At 35.6% G+C, this 19838-nt stretch overlaps 2 protein-coding genes and 1 long non-coding RNA gene across 4 annotated transcripts; 1 reads left to right on the forward strand and 2 right to left on the reverse strand.

Annotated features, from left to right (window-relative positions):
- Nucleotides 1-817: 817 nt before the first annotated feature.
- LOC137034736 (uncharacterized) lies at nt 818-7226 on the reverse strand. The gene is made up of 3 exons (XR_010896972.1): nt 7132-7226; nt 1869-2062; nt 818-954 (listed from the first exon to the last, which is right to left on the reverse strand). It is a non-coding gene; the product is annotated as an uncharacterized lncRNA (long non-coding RNA).
- On the forward strand, nt 1764-15161 carry plin6 (perilipin 6). Its single transcript, XM_067407882.1, has 7 exons — nt 1764-1792; nt 1877-2075; nt 2263-2345; nt 7165-7402; nt 8252-8442; nt 12788-13054; nt 14585-15161. Exons 1-7 carry the CDS (start codon nt 1769-1771, stop codon nt 15035-15037), a joined length of 1455 nt encoding a protein of 484 aa, XP_067263983.1. The 5' UTR covers nt 1764-1768; the 3' UTR covers nt 15038-15161.
- A 779-nt stretch (nt 15162-15940) lies between these two features.
- On the reverse strand, nt 15941-19769 carry zgc:171704 (Ras-related and estrogen-regulated growth inhibitor-like protein). 2 transcript variants are annotated; one of them, XM_067407870.1, is made up of 4 exons: nt 18689-19769; nt 18524-18577; nt 18347-18423; nt 15941-17445 (listed from the first exon to the last, which is right to left on the reverse strand). In XM_067407870.1, exons 1-4 carry the CDS (start codon nt 18801-18803, stop codon nt 17035-17037), a joined length of 657 nt encoding a protein of 218 aa, XP_067263971.1. In that variant the 5' UTR covers nt 18804-19769; the 3' UTR covers nt 15941-17034. The 2 variants fall into 2 exon arrangements, with proteins under 2 accessions (XP_067263971.1, XP_067263963.1); XM_067407862.1 differs by having other exon boundaries at nt 18524-19769.
- Between the last annotated feature and the right edge of the window lie 69 nt (nt 19770-19838).

Here is a 19838-nt window from a genome sequence, read left to right on the forward strand (position 1 = left end):
TAGAAACGTCTTGACATGCGTGGACTGGCCGCACCCATGAGGGGCATCACATGCACCTACCATGAAAAATAACAAAACCATCCAACATAACCCTCATTTCAGACACTGCAGACAAGGACTGAGACCTAATAGAAAGGGCAAATCTGCTGGGTTTGTAACAAATATCTATAAAAGATATTTTTATTTTTTTTACATTTGGCCATCTCAAACGACTCAACACTCAACCATCTTAAAGGTAAGAACTGTTTCTGATTTGACAGTTTTTTCTGTCCACTTGCTGTCTACTCGAAAATAATGTAGTCACACAACTACTCTCAGAAATGGGTTCATTTGTTGTTAAATAGTTTAAATATATCACAGATGGTTATGTGTATTTTAAATCTCAAAGAGACTTGGTGTAAAATGTAATCTTAATAAATGAATGTGTGTATTATATATCATCAATCCATAATGGCCCAACATAACATATTGTTATTTTTTATAACATAATTTGTGGAACATTTTAAATGTATTTTGCTAGCTGACGTCCAAAAAGTATTTGAGAAGTTGATCATTTTGGTTTACTCTAATTGTCAGCATAGACAGGTGTCTAACCAGGGATCAGCTACCCATGTGGTGTATTTATTAGATAATGAAAGGAAAAAATGACCTGGAGACTTTACCAGAAAGATCATTGGTCTGTTTCAAATTCACACAAACTTTACAAGTCTAGTATTATGTCTGGTTTTGATCTTAAATTATTTTTCTACCTATTTCACTCACTAAACAATTTAATCCAGCACAAAAGACACATTTTATTAAGGTAGATTTTATTGATGTTTTTATTGTGATTATTATCTTGAATGTTATTTTTAACTAAGATTAATTTTTTTTTGTTTTTTGCAGGTAAGCACTTGTTCAGTGCTAACTTCCACTAGGATCTATAAGAGTGGCCCCTCTGTGCAGTAAGTGAATCTGAAAGCAAAAAGTTTGATATTATAAACAGGCCTGTGAGAAGGCTTTGATCAGATTTGACACAGTTGGATTTTATTCCATGAGATAACATTCAGAAGAACCCTTTGATCTGTAGATTTCATTTGATCTGAAGATATGTTTAAGAGACTTCTAAATATGTCAGTGTTTTTGGATGATTCCACTGGTTTTGGTCAGAGGACTTGGGCTATTACCTGAAATGACATTTCACAGGCACCGGTGACCAAATGACAGCTTCTAAACCACTAAAACTCTTTCATCTCACAACATTATTTACTGCAGGAATGTTTCTGAAATATACATAAAAAATACTATAAATCTATCATTTGGCCATTATTTTTTAAATAATTATTTTTCAAAAAACATACAGTATTTGACCACAATAATTACTGATGTTGCATGACAGACCTGTATTTTTCTACATTTCACTATTTGAATGCTAAGTCATTTTTTGGCCGGTGTGGTTTGAACGCGTAATGAAATTTCCACAGCGAGGGTGTCTAACATAGGCTAGTATTGTCATGTGACATCAGCTGACTTGGCATGGGCAGGTCAAATTAATGAATACAGATCAGTATTGATGTAGTTGAAATTGAATGATATTGTCAGATGTCAGAAGAATATGCCCACTGTTTGGTATCAATACACTGATGTCTAAATCTAAATTCACCCATCTACTCTAAACTTTCACGAAACACAAAGATGAAAAAGAAATAGGATAATTCCAAATACAAACTCTAATAGGATACTTGAATATTTTATGTTCTCTGTTCTGCCTCAAGAGCGCAAAGCAGATATGTCGAAAACAAGAAACAGTGAGGTGAGATTTCTTGCATTGTCACTCTACACTGTTTAATTATTTCATCATTACCATGTTCAATAAGACACTGACTTGCCTTTACAGGGGAATGTGCTAAAGCGTGTGGCAAAACTGCCTTTCATCAGCTCAGCGCTGCAGCAGGCCTCTTCCGTCTACCTGGGTGTGAAAGGTCGTTATCCGCTGCTCGGGTTTGTGGGAGGTGTAGCAGAGCTGGGTGTCCGCAGTGCATCCACAGCAGCTCTGCAACAAGCAGCACCTCTGCTACAGAACCTAGAAACAGAAAGTGAGTCTTGAGTGTTTATATATGGTATCTCTAACACTGAAATGGCATAAACCTAGAAAAATCAATGGAAATCAAATGGTCATAGTAAGGACAAAATTGGACAAAAGAAACAGATACACTGCTAGAACATAATTTAACATTCTTTAAGGATAATAAAAGTGAATTCATTGTATGTCGGCCTTTGCAGTTGAGGCAGTGAACAGTTTTGCACTGGTGGGTTTGGAGCAACTTGAGAAGTTTTTCCCAATCCTCCAACAGCCCACAGATGAGGTGAGTGTGAGAAACAAGAGCATTAATTTCCATATTGCAGCTACCATATATTGACTGTCTGGTAAAAGCCAACACATTTATTTTAAGTAACAAAATTAATTGAGTTTAAGTAATATAAAGTATTTAAGTAATATAAGTTTGTAATAAGTTTGCCATTTTACCTTAATATTGTAAGTACTTGTAGCCTTTGCTAATCTGAGGGAATCTGTTATGCAAGTTATACAATTATTATTTGTTTGTGTGCATGAGTAGTTTTTAAACGGATAGTTCACCCAAAAATGACAATTTTGTAATCATTTACACACTTTCAAGTTGTTCCAACCCTGTATAAATGTCTTTGTTCTGCTGTACACAAAGGAAGATATTTTAAAGAATGTCAGTAACCAAGCAGATCTTGCCCCCCATTTATTACCATAGTAGGGGGAAAAAATACTATGGTAGTCAATGGAGGCAAAATCAGTTTGGTTACAAACATTCTTTCAAATATCTTAGATATTAGAGTAGATGGGTGAAAAATTATTCCAGTTCGCATAGATCCGCAGACACAACTAATTTTTCTGTATAATGCAGACCAGACAAGTAATTTGATAAATATTACTTTTTTAAAAAGACCAAGCTTCTGCGCACATACACACTCAAACATGCAAACCTATAGACTAAACATGTAAATGAACTGCAAGAATGCATTAAAGGTATGTTTTCAGTAGGAAAGGTGTCATTTAAGCGCCCCCTAAAGTAATAATTAACACATTTTTTCAACGGAAGTGATTCAATCAAAAACCACCTTTAGCTCGATAATAATTTTCTATTGTCACTGTGAAGCTGCTTTGAAACAATATGTATTGTGAAAAGCGCTATATAAATGAAGATGACTTGACTTTGTGTACAGCAGAACAAAGATTGGTACAACATGAGGGTGAGTAAATGATGACAGAATTTTCATTTTTGGGTGAACTGTCCCTTTAAGGCTGATGCTGATGGTTTATGTTTTACTTTAGATTTGTGGTTCTCTCATTTGTGGTTCTACACAATCAAATAGAGTGATTAAAGGTTATTTGAAGAAGGTTATAATCAACTATCAGCAGTCAGAATGTGTCTACTGATATTGTAAGAAAGGATTACAATGTGCAGAACTTGATTTGATATTGTCACGTGATATTATAACGCACACCACAGCATACCAGATGTTGGTTAGCAACCAAAGTCCCTTTAAAACAAGTAATTTCACTCAGCGGCCATCTTTGAAATGCCTCTCGGGCATCCAAGTGCGGCTCCTATCTCTTTGAATGGGGAAACATCAAATTCTCCAAAGCTGTTCACCAAGCTTTCGATTAAATTTCATATTTAAAATAACCAATGAAATCTGACAACAACTGTCTCTGTTTCCAAACGCTCGAATCATGACAAAAAACAGTATTATTCAGGTTGGATCAGGCTAATGCGCATGCACAGTCCTAAATGCGCGTCTCTTCAGCTTCATTTTGGAGGCACGAGTCTGACTGTAGCTGTGTCTGAAGAAACCGCTCCCTATCCACTATATAGTCCACTATATCAGGTGTCGGCCATTTTGTAGTGGTGTCCGAATTCTGAGTGAACGACTTCATTCCCTACATTTGTTCACTACTTTATACCCACAATTCTCTCTGATTTCGAGTGTACTTTCGATATACACTTGCTGAAGCACTATTTCCCAAAATCCAATTTTTTTTAACCTTTTTTTTATTTTTTATTAATCACTACTTGAATAAAACCTACTAAAAATGTAGGGGGACATTATTATATAGATTAATTAAAAAAAATGAAATTATATGAATACAAATATTATTTTTATTATTAAAATATTATGTAGGCATTAAATCAATTTAATGTGTTTTTACTAACAGCAATGTGTTTTAATAATTTGTGGCACTGTTAACTCATTAAACTTTAAAAGATGATAATTTAGTGGATGATTTAAAAAAATTCGTTAATCATAGGTAGCGTATTCAAATCATAACGGTCGCCTGAGGGCGCTCAAAGACCACGTCATCTGTGATCGTGAGTTTTTAACAACTTTATTAAAAAGGATAAATACATGATATTATATACACTTGTTAATGTGTTTATTTTTGTTTGCAGTATTTTATAGTATTAAATGATTATGAACACATTATGACAAAAAATATACATCGATTAAACTACAAAGCTGGCACAGAGGCATGTATGATTACAAAATAAAGTCATTATGATTGTTATTGTTATTAACATTGATTTATAATGTAAATAACATGTAGGATAAAATAGTTTTATCGTGTGTCGAGCCGTTTCTAAGACAGATATCTCCGACACACAGTGTATACGTCAATGTCCGAATTCACTCACTTCATTTCGTTCACTCCATACAGATATAGTGCACTCAAATGCCATACACTATATAGGGATTAGTGAATGAGTGAACGAGTGAGTGGTTTCGGACACAGCTTCTAACGGCCGCTGCAGTGACGCGATGACTTTACCAATCTGCGATTGGCTCTTATTTAGAAGGCGGACTATTCCAGTAGCCCCTCATCTCGACTATTCCGCTATTTTGGGCGTTGTCTATAGTTGCAATGACGTACCCAAATGACGCACTATACACTATGCACTTATACACTATAGGTGTGTCCCAATTCGCGTACTTATGCACTATTCTATGACGTTTTTAAGTATAAATAGTGCGAGTATTCCAAAAAGAAAAAGTACACTTTAATAAATACCCGGATGATGCACTAAATTAACGGAAAAAACGAAGTGTGGAATGTACATAAGTTCATAAGTTGCGTCCTTGTTCACTATGCACTCATCCATGTAGTGCGTGAATTGTATAAGGTTATTTTGTCATTTAATAACGGAGTCCGATCCTCCCTTCCCCTCCACTACGTAATTAAAGCTGCGACAGTTGAGTGCACGAAGTGTCCAACATTCCACACTGAAAGCTGTGTCCGAAACCGCTCACTCGTTCACTCATTCACTAATCCCTATATAGTGTATGGCATTTGAGTGCACTATATCTGTATGGAGTGAACGAAATAAAAAAGTGAATTCGGACGCTGACGTATCCTACACTGTGCGTCGGAGATATCTATCTCAGAAACGGCTCGACACGTGATAAAACTATTTATCCTACATGTTATTTACATTATAAAACAATGTTAATAACGATAACGACTTCATTTTGTAATCATACATGCCTCTGTGCCAGCTTTGTAGTTTAATTGATTGTATAATTTTTTTGTCATGCTTAATGTGTTCATAATCATTTAATACTATAAAATACTGCAAACAAAAATAACACATTAACAAGTGTACATAATTTCATGTATTTATCCTTTTTAATAAAGTTGTTAAAAACTCACGCTCACAGATGACGTGGTCTTTGAGCGCCCTCAGGCGACCGTTATGATTTGAATACGCTAACGTTACCTGATTAACGATTTTTTTAAATCATCCACTAAATTATCATCTTTTAAAGTTTAATGAGTTAACAGTGCCACAAATTATTAAAACACATTGCTGTTAGTAAAACACATTAAATTGATTTAATGCCTACATAATATTTTAATAATAAAAATAATATTTGTATTAATATAATTAATATTAATTATTATTTTTTTTAATTCATCTATATAATAATGCCCCCTACATTTTAGTAGGTTTTATTCAAGTAGTGATAAAAAATAAATAAATAAATAAATAAATAAAATAAAAAAAGCTTAATTAAAAAAGCTTTAAAAAATTGGATTTTGGGAAATAGTGCTTCAGCAAGTGTACATGGAATGTACACTCGAAATCAGAGAGAATTGTGGGTATAAAGTAGTGAACGATTGTAGGGAATGAAGTCGTTCACTCAGAATTCGGACACCACTACAAAATGGCCGACACCCGATAGTCTGGGAACGTGACGTCAGCAACGCATTGCATTCTGGGACATTAGGTCACGGACAGTACAATAGAGACTGGGAAATAGTGGAGGAAGATGTTAAAATTTATATTATACAGTTAAAAACATATTAGAATGGTGAACGCTGGCTGTGTTATTAACTATCTGCATATACTGACCAGCGTGGAAAACGGATGTGAAATGGAGCGCCATTTTGTCCCATTTTCGGGACATTATAAAAAGCTTAACGTGGCGTAATGCTGGCGTAATGTAAGTAAACATCATACTAATAGCCCAGAATTTGAACGCAACGCGTTTAATTTCACGTTAAATGTTCTCCTCCCACAGAAACGATGTACAGCAAAGCAGATGAGCCCAGAATATGAACAGAACCCGTCTTATTACACGTTAAGTCACTGTCCATTAAGTGTTTTCTTTATGAGAGGAAAATGCTTGTGTTAAATGCGTTGCGTTCATATTCTGGGCTCATCTGCTTTTCTGTAGTAAACACCAAACTAATAAAGCATACTAAATTTTGTTTGTCTTTAAATTAAGCCACGTTAAGCATGCTATAATGTCCCTCATTTTCTGCCTTCCAGCTTAGAAACGACACAGTGGTCAAAGTGAAACTCAATGAATAACTAATATATACTGAAAAAGCATTTTAAACGGCGTAATATGAAAAAAGAAAACGGTTTAATGTAATATATATATATATATATATATATATATATATATATATATATATATATATATATATATGAACTTTTTTAGCTAATTAACTAAGATAAAGTAGGCCAAAAGTAACTTTAGGTATGTGTTTGTGGCTATTTCTGTTGTAGGTGCGTTTTTGGTATATTTTTCTTTTTGTTTTTTTCTTCCCCATACCTGTCGATCCTCTCCTGCATTTTCTCCCCTCAGGTGGTTGCTAATCTGAAGGACGCTTTCTTCTCGAGGCTGGATGGAGCTCAGTCTCGAGTAAATGATGAGCTGGACAGAGCCGTGAACAGATGGGATAAACTGATAGCGCTCAGCTGGCGCCTCCTGGCGGAAGCTCAAGAATCAGCACCAGGGCGTGTGATCACCGCGGGCCTGGATGAGCTCATCACTCAGTCAGAGGCGGCAGTGGAGTACTATCTACCTCTGCCACCCACGCTGCGTAAGAAAGTGTGACACGGAGTCAAACAGAATCTGCACTGACATTTTCATCTGAAATAATCTTTAAATAACTATTTAGATAAGGTTTAACGTTTATTTCAAGACTTAACCACAAGGGGGCGCAACTGTTCTTCTGTCTTGCCAGTCCCTGAGCACAGGGGTCAAACTTTTTGATGCCACAATATGATGCTTTCTTAAAGGGTTAGTTCACCCAAAAATGAAAATTCTGTCATTTATTACTTACCCTCATGCCGTTCCACACCCGTAAGACCTTCGTTCATCTTCAGAACACAAATTAAGATATTTTAGTTGAAATCCGATGGCTCAGTGAGGCCTCCATAGGGAGCAATGACACGTACACTGATTTATCTGTGCTCCGATGCTTCATGAAGCAGTGTTTTGAAATCGGCCATCACTAAATAAGCCGTTATTTTGTTTGTTTTTTGGCACACCAAAAATATTCTCGTCGCTTTATAATATTAATATTGAACCACTGTACTCACATGAACTGATTTAAATATGTTTTTAGTACCTTTATGGATCTTGAGAGAGGAAGTGTCATTTCTCCCTATGAAGGCCTCACGGAGCCATCAGATTTCAACTAAAATATCTTAATTAGTGTTCTGAAGATGAACGAAGGTCTTACGGGTGTGGAACGGCATGAGGGTGAGTAATAAATGACAGAAGTTTCAGTTTTGGGTGAACTAACCCTTTAATATTTCATTAAATCAGCTTTTTTATTAGGCCCAGAGTTCAGTTTTAGTCTAAACAGAGCCTCTTTCAGTTGAATTCTGAATATTGGTGGTTGTATTGAAATTACAAGCACTTTGCACTTTGTCTCATCTTGCAGGTAGTGAGTGGGAGAGAAGAGTGCAGAGCTATGAAGATGAGGACGATGATGATGAAGAAGAAGAGCCTCGGATGTGGACGCGTATCCGTAGCCTGTTGTTGTGCCTGTACCTTCAGCTGTACCACAGACTGATGAAGCTGAGAGAAAGAGTGGACAGCGTTTTGCAGATGCTGGGGGCAGCTGCTGAAACGGTAGGCCCATGTACAGAAATAATTCAGCAATAAATCTTTGACCTTATCTTAACTAAAAGCTCTGTTCATGGAGTCATAATGAACTTTGAGAATGGCTCAAATACTCCCTCCAAACTAACTGCTTCTCAGTGGCTTCGTTCAACATTCATGTAGGTATCAATTTCTGAAATATGTCACACTGATAATGGGGAACCAAACTCATTGTATTTATATTCCAATTTAACAAGTTTCGTACTTTAATTTAAATGTTTTCATTTGACTTTCCAACACAGAAGAACAAAAAAGACTTCGAAAGAGACCAGGGTTATTATAGTTAACTAAAACTAAATACATAAAACAATTTTCATTACTTTAATTGAAATAAAATAAATTAAAATATTCAGAAAATGTATTTTAGTTCAGCCAATTGCCAAGGAAACTTTTCTTATTTAGTTTAACTTAATGTACCGAAATAACTAAAACTGAAATAAAAATGAATAAAAACTATTTAGACATATTAAAAAATGCTAAAACTTTAAAATTAAAACAGAAAATAAAAACTAATTCAAATTATTAATAAAAACTATACTATAATAGTACCTCAATGATACTAAAATAACACTGAAAGAGACCACAAGTCAGTAATGGAGAGTGGTATGCTAAGATAAAATCACAAAATAAATATAGATGCAGACATGTCTCATTTGAGAGACCCAACAGTATACACTGACAGGATGATATCGACAGGGTGTGGCTCATCAAATTGTACTCAAACTATAGCCTGTCCTCTCTTTATTTTGAATTTAAAATAGACACACTACGTGCCGCAGCACCATGCTGCAGTCATTCACGCTGCCCTGCCACCCTCGGGGCTTCCTGTCTAGTCTGCAGACTCACCCACATAGAATAAAATCACAGCAATTACTTGTTCTAAATCATGACCCCTGGGACACATTTAGGCAAAAAAGGACATGGGGAAGGGGAAGGGGAAAGAAGCTGTATTACAACTTGAACTGAAACATCACGTATGAGATTTTTCATACCGATCAACACTGTACAAAATTGATTACACAGAATTTATTTACAAAGTATTATTTTACATTTATGCTTCTAGTAGTGGAGTAGATTTATTACCTCAGATTTTGTTGTAGTCACTCATTTGTACACTTCCTCAAAGTAAAGTTAGTATTTATGCTAGATAGAGACTTTATCATCAGATATATTAGTGAGTCCTTTAGTGAGTCAAAATGGCTATAAAAATAAATGATGGAATGTTTCTGCATGTGTAAAAGAAAGGCAGTTTTTTCTGTTTCTTAGAAATCAAGGCTGAAATCAAGAAGTCAGCAGCAGTGTTTTTGAAGGGAGTGCTTGTTTAGAGAAAGGATGGTCATGATTGAGCTGAATACCCAGTGGGATCTAATGCTACGTGCTGTTTGGCGGTCACTACATGTGACTTGAACACTCACTAACCCACCCGCAGGATGAGGAGATGAGGAGATTGCATTAGAAAACAAATATACTGCTATAGCTTATATATACAGTTCCAAAAGTTTGGAACCACTAAGATTTTTAATGTTTTTAAAAGAAGTTTCGTCTGCTCACCAAGGCTACATTTATTTAATTAAAAATACAGTAAAAACAGTAATATTGTGAAATATTATTACAATTTAAAATAACTGTTTTTTATTTGAATATATTTCACAAAGTTATTTATTCCTGTGATGGCAAAGCTGAAATTTCAACATCATTACTCCAGTCTTCAGTGTCACATGATCCTTCAGAAATCATTCTAATATGCTGATCTGCTGCTCAAGAAACATTTAATGTGTACAATTGCACAAAATATTTGTGTACAATATTTTTTTTCAGGATTATTTGATGAATAGAAAGTTCAAAAGAACAGTGTTTATCTGAAATCTAATCTTTTGTAACATTATAAATGTCTTTACTGCCAATTTTGATTGATTTAATGCATCCTTGCTGAATAAAAGTATTCATTTCTTTAATTTCTTTAAAAAAAAAATAAAAAAAAAATTCTTACTTATAATAACATTGCCATACCCATTGCCCAAGAATCTACCCAGTGCCATTTCTGAAGCATAGAGTACACCTCAGTTCTGCAGGGTTAGACTGATTAGAAAATTGAATTTGTTCTCATGTCCAGATAGAGACACCAGACACACCATACCTCAACTGACCTGTTAAACACATGGCCTATTTCAGAAATGTTTTGTATGAGTTGACAAGTTTCTGTGCTGAGGATCAAAGGGCAAAGGTGGACTATTGTCTGTACAGGGTCCTTCGGTGTTTTCCCAGCAGTAGGGTGGAGAGTAATTGGGGCTGAGAGCACGAAAGACCCAGTGCACCGTGTTCAAAAGAGTCTTCATTAACGAAATCCAAAAGACACCCCAGAGAGCCTGGTCTGCAGAAATGTGAGTGACAGACTATGTATTACCGATAGTGGTGCTGAGCTGTCAGAGACATATACAACAGTGCGACTTGGCAGAATAATCTCCTACAGTAATTCACGTGTTGGTCACGGGCTGTGCAGTGGACCGGCAGTGAGGTGGCAGCCCAATGACAAAGGGAATAGAGAACACTTCAAAATTTGGCTGACCCACTTTATTTTTCACCTAAATGAACCACCAATAGTAGGAGGGTCCTACTGTCAAAGCAGGACAGTTTCTGACTGCGTTTGCCAGACTGGCCCTGTTCTTTTGCACTGTGTACTCACACTCACGTTGTCTGGCAGCAGATGAAGCTCCATGTGAGAGGTTGGCTGCTTGTGGCATGACAAGCTGTGTGGACAGCCCTTGATAATAAACCAGACTTCAGTACGATTCCCCAGTTCAAAATCTTTTTATTGTTCACATCAACTTGTATATAGAATTTATCTGTCACATCTGGTTCAAACGTATTTGTTATGGTGTAAAGAGATGATGTGGACACGGAGATCCAAAATGATGGGTATTTAATGACAATGAAGGAGAATAACCACATACACGTATTTAAACAACATTAAGAACAGACAAGGAGTGAAGGGAGTGAGTCCATTATATAGGGAGTGCAGGGGGAAACAAGGGAACTGTGACAGTTTTTAGTTTTGCCAAGTTTTAAATGCGTTTAGCTGAACAAACACTGCCAGACAAACTAAATTATACTCTAGTGGTTTTAATTAATATTAGTGATTCAAATCTTTTGAATCCATTCGCCAAAAGATTTGTTCATTGGTTCATTTAGTGACCCTTTCTGCATGTTACATTGTTACACCAGTAGCAACAAGTGAGTATCTGAATCAGTGAGTCACTGAATCATCTACTTAACCAATTCATCAGTTGTTTATGACAAGCTGCATCATCTTTATTAATTAGCATGTCTACAAATTTACTATACTAGTTTTCTTTTCATCTATGATGTCAACTGCTAGTCATTTTTGTCAAACTATAAAAGAAAAAAAAAAAAAGAGGAAAAAACAAGGGAAAAAAATGTTTCAAAAATGTCCTTACATCAATTTAAGTATATATTCATCAATTATTTTTACACATTCATAATTCTTTCCATTCTTGTTGTGAACAGGATTGATTCACTTGACAAACTGAATGAATGACATGCCCTCTTTGTTTAGTCAGTCAGCAGATACTTTCTCCTTTCTTCATAAACAAGCTTTGTGAAGAAACGAGGAAAAAAATATTCTAAGAATAATTTGTTCACTCAGAAGATTCATTCACTTTAATGATTTGTTCAAAACTGACTTGTTCACAAACTAAACAGCACTTCTACAAAAATACTAAACTGTAAGTCTTTCTGTTTTTATTACTGTTAAAATAATTGAGTGGCACTACGATTGAGTGGCCATGGGAAGAGTTAAATAAGGCCAAATGAAATGAGACAAAAAGAATAGAAAAACAAAAAAATGGACATTTAGAAATAGGATATGATGAGATGAAATCTTTTAGGATCTAAAAGAGTGTAGGACTGTTGCTTTGTTAGTCTGATAATGTTTAATTGACCCCAACTGTGGCTGACAATACCAGTTTTCATAGCAATTGCAGTTTCTGTTGTTTGTTGATTTATTTGAACAGTGCAGGGGGAGTGTATCACACAAAAACCCATTCACGTTCCCGCAGGCAGTATGTTGGTGTGTGAATAGAGGCATTACTGCCACTTGATCAAACTGTTAGGCCCCATTTCCAGGCCACTAGGTTCAGCAATAAAAAACGTGACTGAATTAAAGTTCTGCGTATTCCTCAGCCCATATGACCAGTTGTCTGCCACATTCTCTTTTAATGCCCAATGGTGTAATTTCCAGGTGTATCATTGTCATTGGTTGACTGATTAGGTATTGTCTTTTATGTGTCATGCTCAGGTGGGTCTAATGCAGTTGATGCAGATGGTGGAGTCCCTGATGCAGCTGCTTCTGTCATTTTACACGACTCGGGTGCATCGTGTGGAGGAGCTGCGTTCTCTGCTTGTAGCTCAGCTCACATCAGGTATACAGGCACTGAAGGTTTTGCCCCCTGTACAACAGATACTGGCTCTACCTACCCAGGTACGCACTATCATGAATGACCTACTGGACCTGGGACAGATTCTCATACAACTGCTCATCAACACCACCCCACTCTATGACCTGGTGAGAACACACACATACACAGGAGCAACAGTCTAGAAACAGCTCCAAATTCTGTTAATAAAACATATAAGTGTATGTATTCTAATGTTAAAGAACACTCTAGAATCCAGTTATGAAGCAAATCCAAAGGCAGAATAATTGCCTGAACATAATTTTCTTATTATGTTTCTTGGCCAAACACATCTGTTTAGAGTTGATAGGATGAACAAAGCTAAATATGTCACTCTATGTTCCCATAAAAACTAAATGAGTAAATCTGTGTTTAATCATAGACTGTGCTGGTCCATGAATAAGTCCCTTGCCTGGTTTATTTTCTCTCTATGTTACTGTGCTTCTTTTCAAATTGTTTTTTTTTATTTTTATTTTTTACACAGTATCCAATTTAAGATCAGGTACATAATGTTTTCAGGCCTTAATTAAAATTGAATTGCATGTAAGAACTGTTGTGGTCTAAAAACACTTCTATTCGGTTGCAGATTTAAATTGGTTTGATGCAATATAAAATTGCATTTTAATTTTTAACAAAGTCAGCATAAATACACTTTTTTAAATAAAGTATTTCACAAAAATATAGTAATTTTGGGGCTGTTGGCAGGCATCAGAATAATCTCTTATTAATTCAATGATTATTAATAATAATAACTAAAACATGCTCCTACCGACTACATTTTCACCAAAACTCCAAAAAAAAAAGTACCTATACATTAAATGGCCGCTAGTGGCAGTAAAACACCAACTACTTTTATTCCTTTTCACACAAATTATGATTGCAGGGGCAGATATATATAAAGACTTATTATGTAGTTTCTTGCAAAATACTATGTCAAAACCTTTGCTCTGTGAAACAAGTTATGATAAAGCAGCTCAAAGACGTGTAGAAGTAAGTTAAATGGCATGGTTGTTCAGCAAGTGCACTTTTGTTAACACTATCGGTCAGGTTTAAGGATTATATTATATAAAGGCAGTAAACATGGGTCATGAGTATGAACTGAAGGAAGTGTGTCCATCCACATCCATCCATCATAAATGTGTAGTCCACACAGCTGGGGGGGTGGGGGGGATAAAGGCCTTCTGAAGCGAAGCGATGCGTTTGTGTAAAAAAAAAAATCCATATTTAACAAGTTATGAAGTAAAATATCTAGATTCCGCCAGACAGCCTTCCATATTCAAGTTACGAAGAAAGTGTAAACTAGCGTCGTGTCAGTTACACTTTTTCCGACAGTTGAATAGGGAAGGCATAGGACGTAGCGTAAGCGTCAGGATATTTATTAATATTTCTCTGGTTGTGTACATCAGAAAGAAGAAAGTCATATACACCTAGGATGGCTTGAGGGCGAGTAAATCTTGGGCTAATTTTCATCTGAAAGTAAACGAATCCTTTAATTTAGGGTTTAGTGAAGGTGGAATGATATTTTCAGTGAGAGGCACTAAAAGTGCCTTTTCCAATAAGCCTAAATGTTCAATAAAAATTTTAAAATAATCGAAAGTATCAGAGTTTTGGGTTATGACTTTTCCTCTCTTTTCTCTAAGATGAAACAGGTGTCTGATCTCGACGCAGCAAACAATCCAACTCCAGATGAACTTCCTGAGAGTCCCTCCAGCCGCGCCTCTGCAAACAGTCTATTCCTCAAAGCCATGGATGGTCGTCCACGTCGCCGCAGAAGCCTTTATGCCCGTTCCCCTCGCGGGTCTGCTAGCGGACTTCCAACCAGCCCAGCTCTCTCCCCGACTCCTACCCCAATCCCAGCAAATGGCAGGAAAGGCAGTTTGAAGCTAGATTCCCAGCTCTTGGGCCCTCCAGAACTTGGTACACTGGCTGTGCCCACTACCGATATGATCCGCCGCCGTTCCTCAGCCACCGAGGTCCTGCTGGCTCCTATTATGCAGTTAGTATCACAGAGCCAACGAGCATTTGAGTTTCTGAGCTCTGGCCCTTCATCTGAAGATCAGGTCATACCTGTGGTGGAAACCACAGAACATTAGGCTCCACTTTTCTCATAAAACCTAAATGTAATCACAGATCATTCGAACACAAATTGCTGCAGCTCACAGGTTGTTATGGATAGAACAGCAAACATACCTTCAAACAACAATCCATACAATAACTCCTCTTGGTGGCCTACAAAAACAAATCTTGTTGGTGGAGACAGTGCAGTTACAAGTTAACTTTTAAATAAAATCATTAGCCTAGCATTTAGTATTTACGGTTTAAAAGCAAAATAAAGCATATTACTTAGAATTAAATCAAAACAGTTTGGATTTGCTCTCTGCAGTGCTGTTTGGGTACGTGGTGTTTTGTAGCTTTGAGTACCTGATTTTAGTACGACAAAGAAACAACTCATTAGACCAGTTGAAATGGCATAGCATCTTTTTTTCTATATATTATAATTGTTAGCACGTAACACAACATTTTGTTTAGACCAAATAAATTCATTTTTATTCCTTAGCTTTCATAGTTCTTATATACTCTAAGCAGCTTTTAATCTATAGACTGTCATAGTGAAATGACTGATAGATCAATACACTGAGTGAAACAGGATGGCTCAAGGATTCTAATCAGTTGGAAATTAACCATTTGAAAATCAATTTGACAACACAGCCCAAGGTCATGTGTGTTCAATTGAGAGGAAAGGATAAAAAGACATGGTTACTTAGATTCTTCATGGGTTGTTTTCTGTTTTAAGGATGTGTCGTTACAAAGAGAGGAACAAAGTGAACTGTGTTATACATAGACAGGTATGGAATGTCACTAAATGGTGTTAAATGACTTGGTGGACGTTTATAACTAAAATCCTAACAGCCTTTAGTGCTTTTTTCCAGTAACAAATGTAATATTGACTTTAACTGTAATAAAACATGTTATAAAATGTAATTGTGGTTTTGCGTACTATTTGAGTAGAGAATGAATGGCTAATTGTGCAACAAAGGTAAATGTTTTTCCTTTATTGAAATCGATCATTGAAATACAAGCAGTATAAACATCTCAAAAAGGTCTTTAACTAAAAACAGAATATTTTTATACAAAAAGTGAAAGATTCAAGTATATACAGGGCAATGTACAGACACTCTTAATATCTTTCTTCAGTTGTTAGAGTGTTCACACCATGACAAATAATTATAACAATAACTGTAACTATATTGGTGTACACACCAAAGGAAGATGAAGTTGCTACTTTAAATGCTCAAGCTCTTCAGGTGGATTTTTCTCATTTATTAGCTGAAAAAAAAAACTTTCTGAAAGTGATTCCGACTATATCATTTGTGTTGTTATCATTATAATGGTCTTGTAGACTCTGCTATTCTCAGTGAATTAGAACGATTATTAAAACTGTATAGTTACAACTATCATCCTTGGTGTGTGAACAAACCTTTAATCGAGTAACTCAGGAAAAAAAAAAATGTTCAGAAAATTACAATACATACATAAGATCTATATACATTTTACTATATATAGTCTCCTTCCAATTACCACACTTAATCATTCACATCTAAATGTGATTGAAGATTCAGAAGAGGACAATGCAGAGAGGATAAAGTCCAACTCTATATTTCAGGCATCTGAGATCCAGAGCAGAAGCTCACTTGAATTCGTCTACATCATCTGTTCAGAGCTGAAAGATCATTCTTTGAGAAAAGACAAGGACTACAATAGATCCGGGTGGTCTCTCGTTTAAAATCAATACCCTGTGACCAACTTAAATCAAAGCCCAGGATCACTTATCTTCAGCACTTCTTTTATCTCCTTGCTGTAACAAACTTAATCTACATTTCTTCACCATAAAGCTGGGCTCTGAACTTTTAACATGCTATCTTATTCTTTTTCTTTCCACCATCCATGTACATTAATTAGGCAAAAGTGGCTGCCTTCGGTTCCAAAAACCCATCGGACGAGGGTCCTCTTCTCAGCTGTTTAGACGCTAGGCGGGCCAGGGGCCTCATTTCTTCATCATGCTCATCTTTCACATCCCCAACTCAGTTCTTTACTCCCGTTTCTTTCCAAACACTGCGGACACGCTTTTGACTATGCCCTTGATTCCGACCATCCCCTTTTTCAGTGCTCTGGACTCCTTGATGAGATCCAATATTTCATGAAAGACCAGAAGCACGCCGTGGTAGGTTTCAGCTGCAGAGATCTCGAAGAAGCCGCAGTCTGCGGAAAGGGCAAACAGTCTGCCCTCCTCGCTCGACACGGCTCTCTGATGCAGCAGGTCTCGCTTGTTCCCCACAATGATGATTGGTGCTGATGTGGACAGCTTCCTAGTCTGGCGGATGAGCTGCACCTGTTGCCGGACCACCTCAAAGCTTGAGCGGTCACAGATGCTGTAGACCAGGATCACGCCGTCTGCCCACTGAAGCTGCTTGTCACTGATGGATTCAGTTGTTTCGCAGCTCTGGAAAAGACAGAATACAAAGATTAAAATCACATTAACCTCACCTAAAAAGCATGATCCAAAAAACCTACATGAATGCATACAAGTTGTCAAAATGACCCAGATTGGATTTAATATCTTTCATCAGGGGGAAAAAAGCCGTTCTGTTTTTAATAGTTATTTTCAGCATAAGTAAACATGATAAAAAAAATCATAATCATATAAAAACATATAAAGTATTAGAAAATAAAATGTGATATGATTATTATTCCCACTATATTTTCCTAATTGTTATACTTTTCCTTCATTCTCCAATTTACGGGTACAATTTTAATGGTGGATAAAGCATTTAAGCAAAAAAAAAAAAAAAAAAAAAAAAAGAAAGAAAAAAGTCTTTTGGCTCATAAGAAATATTTATTTAGTAAGGCGTTTTTAAACTTTACATTTGTACAGTATGTATAATTTCAGATTTGTATATTTATGTATTAAATAGTTTTATATATAATTATTTTTAATGATATTAATATATTATATTTTTAATATATTATCATAAAGAGCCAACCACACAAATTAACTTTATTTTCCAAACACAAACTATGAAATTGACAGTCATTTTTTCATAGTGAAAACCATACTTATAAACTATATAATATACTATATAAATATAAGATACAGAAACTATTATTTTAAACAATTATTTTTTTAAATACTAAAAAATTAAAACTGGGCTAATTTTGCAGTTTTTTATTTCTTAATCTTTCTAAATATTATCAACAGAATAAATTTTGCCATATTTTTGACTAAAGTATAGTGAGTCAAGGAATTATATATTATTACTGACTTTTGATAATACATTAAAAACACACAATCTGACCCCTTTATGCATTCACCACAAATATCTCAAACAAATTACACATCATACCTGTGGATACAGAGAGTCCCAAATATTTAAGGATATCTCTCGCCCATCTGTTTTGTCAGTATGACTGTATATTGATTCTGAAAGAGAGCATGGTGGAATTAAAGACTGCCCATTTATAAACAACATAGCTTATACCTTCATTATGAATGGAATTATAGTAAATCTTATCTGACTTACCAATATCCCCATATTCTCCGATGAACCTTCTGGTGAGAAATCGCACGGTGAGAGCTGCAAACGAGTAGTTATAATAAATGATTAATCGCAAGCTTAACAAAATATACCACATAAACATGACAGAAATATCTGTATTCAAACAGCCAAGTTCAGTTTTGTGCTCACCTGACTTCCCAACATTTTCTGCTCCAAGTAGCAGAACATTCGCATCTACTTTGTGCTGATTTCCATCCATCGCTTTGCTGCCCAACTGAGGACTCTGTTTGACCAGAACAACCATTTCACCTACTGACCCTTATGAACGTCTTGAGTGTTGTGTGGGAGCTTCGCAACCTGCTTCGACTATATATAAAACAGTGGGTGGGGCTTATGGAAGTCGTATCGATTTTAAACCAATCCGAGAACAGTGCAAACCGACAAAAATGGGCCTATCAAGTAGCGCCGGGACTTAGATATGTACACCAACTGCAAGTGTTTACTTTTTCACCCAGAATGAACTCAAACACTCTGCCCTCGAAAATTACCACCACGAGAGCTATTAATCCTGCTTGTTTTGGTTCGTACTCGCACAGCGTAAAACACAATATTTTAAAATGTTTTAAAACCAATTGTGTCTCTTACTATTATATCCGAGACGTAAAAAAAAATTATATATATTAAAATGGACCGTTTTAAACTTTTTGTTTTATGATGGTAAAAATATTTTCTTTATTTTGTGCTAATTTTAAAACGACTTTTATGCAGTGTCCGAGAATCTTAAAATATGAAATTGCATTATAAAAATAATAAGTATTGCATATTAAAATATGATAATCTAAACAAAGAGTGAAATTAAACCAAAAATTTCAATGTGATAATTCAATATGTTGATATTTCACTGTGGTGTTTGATAGAGGATTGGTCTATCTATGATAATATGGAGGACCAAATTATGCAAAATTAAATAATTAAATAAATAATTAATTCAATAAAACAACAATTAAATGTACCGGTTTATTCTGAAATAATTTAATAATTATTAAATAATTAATTGAATTAATTAATTAATTAAATGTATATTTTTTCTCGAAATTTAATGACTTTTTCTCAATTTAATAAATTTGTTCTCGTTATTTAATAACTTTTTTCTCGTATAAATGTATTCAAAGGCAAAAATCTTAGTAATGACATTCCTCTGCAAGTTTTACGAATAGACTGGTCATTAATGTCTGTAGCACAAATGGTAAATAGAGCAAATAAGTTGGAAGTGAAAATAGAGCCAAGTCAACCGACCAAAGGTTCCTCGCGCCCTCTGCTGGCATTACAGCTGCGTAAC

This window comes from Chanodichthys erythropterus, chromosome 2 (genome assembly GCF_024489055.1).
Source record: "Chanodichthys erythropterus isolate Z2021 chromosome 2, ASM2448905v1, whole genome shotgun sequence".
NCBI lineage: Eukaryota > Metazoa > Chordata > Actinopteri > Cypriniformes > Xenocyprididae > Chanodichthys > Chanodichthys erythropterus.

Coding starts and splice junctions, on each gene's coding strand:
- plin6 (XM_067407882.1), top strand. CDS start 1,769: ATGTCGAAAACAAGAAACAGTGAG. Junction 1,793..1,876: donor CGAAAACAAGAAACAGTGAG/GTGAGATTTCTT, acceptor TTGCCTTTACAG/GGGAATGTGCTAAAGCGTGT. Junction 8,443..12,787: donor TGGGGGCAGCTGCTGAAACG/GTAGGCCCATGT, acceptor TGTCATGCTCAG/GTGGGTCTAATGCAGTTGAT.
- zgc:171704 (XM_067407862.1), bottom strand. CDS start 18,803: ATGGTTGTTCTGGTCAAACAGAGTCCTCAGTTGGGCAGCAAAGCGATG. Junction 18,424..18,523: donor CGGAGAATATGGGGATATTG/GTAAGTCAGATA, acceptor GCTCTCTTTCAG/AATCAATATACAGTCATACT. Junction 17,446..18,346: donor GGGACTCTCTGTATCCACAG/GTATGATGTGTA, acceptor TGTCTTTTCCAG/AGCTGCGAAACAACTGAATC.